At 40.5% G+C, this 7,889-nt stretch overlaps 1 protein-coding gene across 1 annotated transcript; it reads left to right on the plus strand.

Moving 5' to 3' along the window:
• Nucleotides 1-1,863: 1,863 nt before the first annotated feature.
• On the plus strand, nt 1,864-7,357 carry LOC149300294 (thioredoxin reductase-like selenoprotein T). Its single transcript, XM_089485283.1, has 5 exons — nt 1,864-2,012; nt 3,754-3,864; nt 4,158-4,284; nt 6,470-6,557; nt 7,230-7,357. Exons 1-5 carry the CDS (start codon nt 1,864-1,866, stop codon nt 7,355-7,357), a joined length of 603 nt encoding a protein of 200 aa, XP_089341409.1.
• Nucleotides 7,358-7,889: the final 532 nt, after the last annotated feature.

A 7,889-nucleotide genomic window follows, 5' to 3' on the forward strand; every position in this document is an offset into this window, starting at 1 on the left:
ATCATATGCATGGGAAAAAAATGGGACAGGTTTTTTTTTTTAACCAATGACATAGCAGGTACGTCATTGGACCTCTAGGAACATCTTTCCATGACGTACTTTCGTAAAGGGGCTAATATGCGTTGTTTTATAGAGGGGTGTCAGGAATACTATATTATCCCTTTAAGTAAGCCTTTCCACGTACATTCTGTGGCTGATTAGTTTCATTAAAAAGGTACTGTTTCCATTTTCTGCTACTTTTATTTGCAGTTTTAAAGCTTTCCAGAATAAACATATTTTGCTGCTACTATTGACTGATGTTGGAAATTTTTCAATTGGATAATTGTTTCAATACATTTTTATGTAGCCTATTGGCAGTGTTCCAGTTCTTCAGTAACTAAGCATCTATTAGACTGATAATTTGGAGAAAGTGATGTATTTATTTCACAGGCATAGCCCACATTTACACTCAATAGGTTCCAGAGCATGTAGCACTACCTTTTTTTTTTTTTTTTTTACTTATCAGTGCATGTACTGCACTGCAATCGTCATACATGACTGAAGTAAATATCACTTTTAAAGCTAAAATAAGCACAATATTCTTACAAGGGCGGCTGTCCGATGTGAGAATGTATTGTAGGAAGAATGAGAATGAGGGCATATCTTCTGTTTCATAAGTCGAGTCATTAAGATGCTTTCTTTCTGGCTATTTAGATTTAAATTGAGTAAAAATACTAATGGACAATAATAGTAGGGGTGGGGATTGGTAGTGATGTCAGTGCTTCAGATGGACTGTCAGCTTGTGTTGATCTAGAAGGATTGACTGGGTGCTGCAAGCCTTTTATAAAAGTAGATGTCTAAGGTTTGAAGTATAGCACCCTTCTTTTCCCTATAGATTTCTTTGTAACAGGAATAAGCAACTGAAATGATAGCATTTACTTTAAAACTTCTTTCCAAGTCCCTATAATCCACCCCCCATATCCCATCAAACCATATATTTTTGAGAAGTAGATACGCCAGGGTATTTCACATGGAAGACATCGAGGTGTTTCACCAACAGTCTGAGTGAAGGAAGCAATCGCTGATCGCCTCCTAAACACTCTTTCCAGCAGCAGGGTGCCGCCATATTTCAATGACATGCGGTCTTTTTATAGGGTGAAACGTTTTATTTTGTGTTGCTGAATGCCCCGATGTTGATTGCTTTGAATTGTGGTCAAGGAGTTAAATGTCATAACTGTGTTAGCTTCCAACATATCTGCTGGGGTTGTTTCATTATCTCAGCGAAGTAAAGCTTCCCTACATTAAAGCAAAGCCTCTGACCGCCCGTTCTAACATTTCTCCTCCTTTTAAAGAAACCTCCCTCCTGTACTTTGCTAAATCCCTTTAAGTATTTAAATGTTTCTATCGCATCTCCCCTCTCTCTATACATGTGTAGACCCTTAGTCTTTCCTGATCGTTTTCATCCTGCAAACCAGTCACCGTTTCAGTCACCCTCCTCTGGACTCTCTGTGTTACTATGCTTCTGGAGATGGGTTTCCAGGACTGTATACAATGACCAGAGAGCTACACCGCTTTGAACTGGTGTGTCCAGTATATGTGCGGCCTCCTAACGAGAAAAAGCCTTCATATAGTGCATACGCCATTTATTTTTGGTGCCCAGTGTTTTAGTTTTAGTCATTTGGTCACCCTGACAGCAGGAACAGGGCCGTAAAGCCCCGGCTACCGGCAACTGCGCGCTCTAACTCTCCATAACCCTTTCCTTAGGTGACCCAGGAAAAAAAAATTATGGATGTTAGTGATAGTCCCTCCCATTATGCGACGTAACACCGCTTGCGTGCTTGCATCACGAAGGGCCGTTCCCCTTGTCTTGTTGCTGAGGCCGGGATGGCGGTGCGTTGCGCTCCGTGGTTGCTCCTCGTTACCGGCTTTTTGGTCGGTGTGCTGAGCGGTGCCTCGGCGGACGGTGACGGGCTGCTCAGCAAGAAGCTGCGAATGCAGTACACGGCCGGCCCGCTGCTTAAATTCCAGATCTGGTGAGTGAGATGGGAGCTGGGGAGGCAGCCGTGCTATCCTCCATTACGCGAGAAGGCGGGGGGTGGCGCACTGGGCCTTTGTAGGGGTTAATAGATCACGGTGTCTGGTAGCCTGCGGTAGGCCTTAGTGTCGCTGTAGACGGACCGTGTATTGTTCTTGCCGCTGCCGGCAGGTCAGTGGCCGCTGCTCGTAGAGTGAGGGACGGAGCTTAGTGCAGGGGTCACTGGGTCGCCGCCGCGTCTTCATTTCCGTTCACACCTTGTGTCACTCGGACCGGATAACGGAGGCCCGGGCAGTGCCGGCCTTCAGCTTCTCTCTTGAAAGTCTATGAGAACATTTAGGAAAATACAACCCCTGTCCGTTGCCCAGGACCTTAATTAAATGCTATTCGTATGGAAAGTTGCAGCACAGCCAGGGGACCCAGTCAGTTTCTGGAATCATCTCCTTGTCACGTGACTCTTCATAAGGCAGCCTCTGTTTCTGGTGACCCCGAAGGCCCCGGCCTTTGTAACGGAGATGATGCTGTTGCCAGGTCTGGGAGACTGGCCGGTAACATTGCTGTAGTTCATATCGTTGCTGTGTCTGTAGAGGTCCCAATCTATAGAATTGGTTTGCAGGCCATTCCGTGATGTTTTTAAGACGTTACATTACGTCGCTTAAATTTGTTGTACCGCTAGTTCTTAAAGGGGTTTTAATGGGAATCAACAATACTGAGACATGTAGGTTACATAACGGGAAGGAGTAGCTATGCAGATCTGTAGGAGCCAAGATGGCTGACCCCTCTGTTGGCCTCCTAGTATGTTTTGATCTGTGGACACCGGTGCATGGATCTGTACGATAGGATTTGAGGAACGTGATCTGCTGTAAGGCCTACACACCCAAGCTTAACACCTGCCATGGGCTTTTACAAGAAGTGGGTTGACATATTGGTAGTAGACTATTGAGGAGATGTTTTTAGAAGCCATGTAGTTTGCAAATCTGCTGTAACGTAGAAGTCTCGGTAACCAGAGCCATAAAATGTTATCTCGTGCAAGAATCCTTTTCCTCGTTCTGCTGGCTGGTGGATGTTTCTGGTAGCTGTCCTTAACGGTCAAAGTCCAGATTCTTCTAGTACTACCAGGTTGTTGATTTTGAGATTACGTGCTATGCTATTCGTTCCTGACGCTACATGAGAAAATATCAACTTTGGCCCAAAGCCCCTTTTATCATTTTTTTTGCTTTTCTGTCTCCTGACCTTTGCGTTTGGTTGTAGTGGGGAAGGTCACATTCTTTCCCTTTTAATCCTGTGGTGTAATGTGTAACAGAATATTATGTTTTGTGCGCCCAAGCAGTTACCTTGGAAGAATTCTCTTTTTGTAAAAGCAGTTACTCTAACCCTATATTATTACAACCGATGGACTGTTTATGCTACATTCCCACAACAGCCTGCTTCAAAACGATCCCTTTCTCCGATTAAATATTTTATTTAGAATAAAACGGCCACCTGTGAACACCAGCATTCCTATAAGCCAAAAAGTCACCGCCATGGTGTTTTATAGCCGATGGACACTTTTCCTTGTTTGTGTTTTAATATACTAGAAAACAAAAACATGTCTTAAGAATGCTAATAACATGTAAAATTATATTTACTGTATTTAAATACCGGGTATGTAGCATCTTCTCAAACTACTGTAACATTCTTATCCTGTATAGTCTTTGTGTGTAATAAAGCCTGTTTTTATTTTTATTTTTTCTCCCCAGTGTCTCCTGAGGCTACAAGCGGGTGTTTGAGGAGTACATGCGGGTTATTAGCCAGCGGTACCCGGACATCCGCATAGAGGGGGAGAATTACCTTCCTCAGCCCTTATACAGGTAAGCAGCTGGCTTCCTTGTAGGACGTGGTTTTAAGACATGGTAAAATTGATGCTTTCCCTGCCGTATATTGTTTAGAGAAGTCGTTCAGTTGGAAAGTCATAATTTCCAATGCATTTTGGTTAACAAGAAAGATTAAGCGGAGCTCTTCCCAAAATGCAAATAGAAATGTGAGCAGATACATGAACCACAAGGAAAAATGGAGCGCCATTTATCATAGGGCTAAACTCTCTGAGCCTCGTTAACCCGTCTTTTTTTTTTTTTTTTTTTTTTCCCCCCCCTCTCTCTACTAGACACATTGCATCCTTCCTGTCAATATTCAAGCTAGTGTTAATAGGTTTAATAGTTATTGGAAAAGACCCCTTCGCATTCTTTGGCATGCAAGCTCCGAGTCTCTGGCAGTGGGGACAAGAAAACAAGGTACGTGATCTCACTGGTACGACGATGGCCGACAGTATCACGGAAATAACCTAAAAGCCTCTTAAGCATTTTTGCCGTTGTGATTGTGGCAGATTGAGAAACATGTTAGTTGAAGGCTTCATTATTGCGACATTCAGGAAACCAAAGCGCTGCTTCGTGCTAAAATGTAAAATGGATGCGACACAATTTTGCATTAAGCTCTATATCTGTTCTGCTAAAGATTAGCGGCTGAGTGTTCTGAATAATGTACAATCCATAATAAAAGTAGTTCCATTAACACATTCTTTAGTTTCACTAACCAGTACAACATGGGATCTTTAATATAAAATGTTAGTAGATTAGTGTTCAAATCTTTAAACTACTAGTCTTATAGCTATTGGCTTATACACAAATCGGGGTAATGTCTGTGTTTAAAAAAATAAATAAATAAAAATGTGTGTGTGTGTGTGTGTGTGTGTATATATATTATATAAAATATATTTCTTGGCTTTCGGGAAACTCACTTGAGTCATAATTTGTTTGTTTGGACTTGTGATAATTTGAGTCTCGGTGCCCCCGTACAAAATGCATTCGCTGAGTACATTGCTAAAAGTTACATCATCCTATTCTATGTGAGGATCGCAGATCCGCTGTGGGACCAAACATCTCTCCTCTAAGCAACCGCTTATAACACAAATATAGTTTCTGTGCAGCGAAATGGCAAATCCATCAGCTATATCGTAACACTGAGTACCGAGGGCCGGATCCAGAAATGTATTTCACCTTTGATATGGAGTGCGAGGGCCATTTGCCTCAAAGGGTGGACATTTGATTGGCTTTGCTAATGCTCTAAAACCAAACATTATGGAAAACTTAGTAACATTTCCTAAAAGAGAATGCCTTCTACAGGTTTGCAATTTTGCTTCTGATACAAATGCTTTGTAGACCTTATAGCAATGTATTTGCACCTTTTAATATTTCAAAGATTACTTGCCCTTTCGGTGTTATTTTGAAATACCCACATCTTCCTGCTGTGTATCATGTGTATGTATGTATATATATATATATATATATATATATATATATATATATATATATAATCTCTTTCTAGAAGTTAATGTTATAAATGACCGTTGTAGCTGAAAAACGGCTAACTTTAAATGGAATATCTTCATAGGCGCACAGAGGCCCTTTGTCACTCCCATCACTCCTGTGTTCCAATGACCCTTTGTGTTGGCTGATTCAAGTTTAAAAGGATAATTGATCATTTAAAAAAACCAAACCCTATTGGAAGACTGTTACACAGCTAGAAATGTCATGTTTTCCATGAAAACATTCTAAGTGATGCCAAACTTGTACATTAATAAGTGTGTGTGTATATATAATTTTACATATATATAATAAGTCCATGAGTGGTGATCTGGCTATTGCACCTCTTACCCGAGTTTTGTCTAAAGGATGGATATATATATATATATATATATATATCTATATCTATCTATCTCCTTTTTATGTAGCTGCATGGCCATATTTGTACCTTCTTCCTTAGAGTGGAATGGTTTTACACAAACTGCCATTTGAGCTGAATTTTTTTGCCGTGGAATATGACATACTTCCCCCATTCCTCGAGTAATACCGTTCAGAGTGTAGGATGTGTGCAGATCAATCTACCCACGTACGATAAATGGATGGATAAAATAGTCCTATGTTAATTCGCCAACGCTGCATAAGAAAAACTTGCTTTTTTTTTTTTGCGTATAAAAGGAAAGGTTTCCTCCCGTCTCTCCCTTGCTTATCAAGGTTGAAATGTCTTCACTAAATCCAGTTTGCCATCAGAATGAAAATACAAACCCCACACAAATAAGTGAGGCGTTAGTGTGCCGTCTTGGGAGGTTTGATGACTGCTTGAGTCACCGCTCGGCTCCTTTAATATTGGTTCATTGCCGGGAGTCTTTTTGCCTCGGTGGGATCTCTTGGCAGTTTCCCATCTTTTAACTTTATTGCCGTCTAACCTAATCGGGTAAGGCTCTGGCTAGCATATAGTGCAGCTGCTATATGTCTTTCTCTGTTGTGTGAACTTCTCCCACCTAGACGATCCATTTTTCAGTACTGTAAATGAAACTGTACAGGTGAAACCCAATCCTAGTAAACTGTTTGTCCTTGTTTACTTGGCAAAGTATCCAATTTCCTCTGATTTCTCTTCCAGGTCTATGCATGTATGATGGTTTTCTTCCTAAGCAACATGATTGAGAACCAGTGTATGTCTACGGGAGCCTTTGAGATCACTCTAAATGGTAAATGTTAATGAGCTTTCCACTTTATTCCTCAGAAGTCAGTCTGCATTTACACACTATTCTGTTTTTCTTGTGGCTATTTATAGACATATGGATATGTAATGGGGCTTTCCTGGTAAGTAGATTCCTTGGAAAAAAAATCTACATTTCTATTCCTTCAGCATAATAGAGAAATACACCATAAAAAGATCTGCATGGATAAGATATTCTTTATTGTTCAGTCAATTGCATATCGGGTAATGGTCTTTTCCAGCAAAACATTTGACGGTCAATGCTAAGACAGCATTAGTTGCCTATGTACACATTATACTATATCGCCCGAGAGTAAATTATTAACTACGCTGTATTAACTTTTTGTCTACAAAACATAATGGCAAAAAAATATATAGTTAGTGAATTTTTTTTTTCCCCGATGAATAAACATTTTCATCTCTGCTTTAAGTGTGCACCAAGTGAGGTCCTACTGAGACCTTTGCACAAAAGGTCTGTTTTCTCGCTTCCTCAGGGCTCTCAGTGCCAGTAAATCTCTAGTCATTAGATACACCTTAATTGTCCCCCAGCTCTTCTGGAAGCTGGCATCCAGTGGGCTGTGGGGTCTTCAGAGGCCTTTGAGTTTTGTATATTTATTTCCCTTCAATAACTTCATGCTTATTTGTACTGTCTCTCCTGCAGATGTCCCTGTATGGTCAAAGCTGGAATCTGGTCACCTTCCATCAATGCAACAGCTTGTCCAAATTATTGACAATGAGATGAAGCTTAATGTTCATATGGATGCAATTCCTCACCATCACCGTTCCTAGCCACATTTTCCAGCACCGGAATTATCTTGTGAGTATATTATACACTTGCCACTAAATCAGCTTGATATTTCCATAACAGACCGATATACGTATATTTTTATTTCTGAAATGATTTTTTTATTTTTATTCTTTCAGACATGATGTGGACTTCTGTGAAGTTGTTAGCGGGGCTGGTATATATGAAGGCTTGCACTGAAGACAGTTGCTGTTAGTGCGGGCTGGATGTCTTTTTGCCATCTCGTTGACTATCTTGGAAGTCCTTTATGAAAGATGTTCTTGGTGCTGTTATCTCCTGGCATTCTAGATGGAGTGCAATTATGTATGGTGTAGAGGCATTTTTTATGCACCATTAAGTCAAATTCTAGTTACATAATGCTGGCATTACAACTTTTTTTTCTTTCATATTCATCATTTCCAGTGTTGGACTAGTTCCATACAATTTTCCTCTGGAGACGCATAGTTTGAGATCTGATTTTTATAAACAAAACTTTTTTTTGATATTTTAAAGTGATGCTCTAATTAAAACAAAACA

The sequence above is a fragment of the Sceloporus occidentalis genome, unplaced genomic scaffold (genome assembly GCF_023333645.1).
Source record: "Sceloporus occidentalis isolate IW3139 unplaced genomic scaffold, rSceOcc1.0.p SCAF_25, whole genome shotgun sequence".
Taxonomy (NCBI): Eukaryota; Metazoa; Chordata; class Lepidosauria; order Squamata; family Phrynosomatidae; genus Sceloporus; species Sceloporus occidentalis.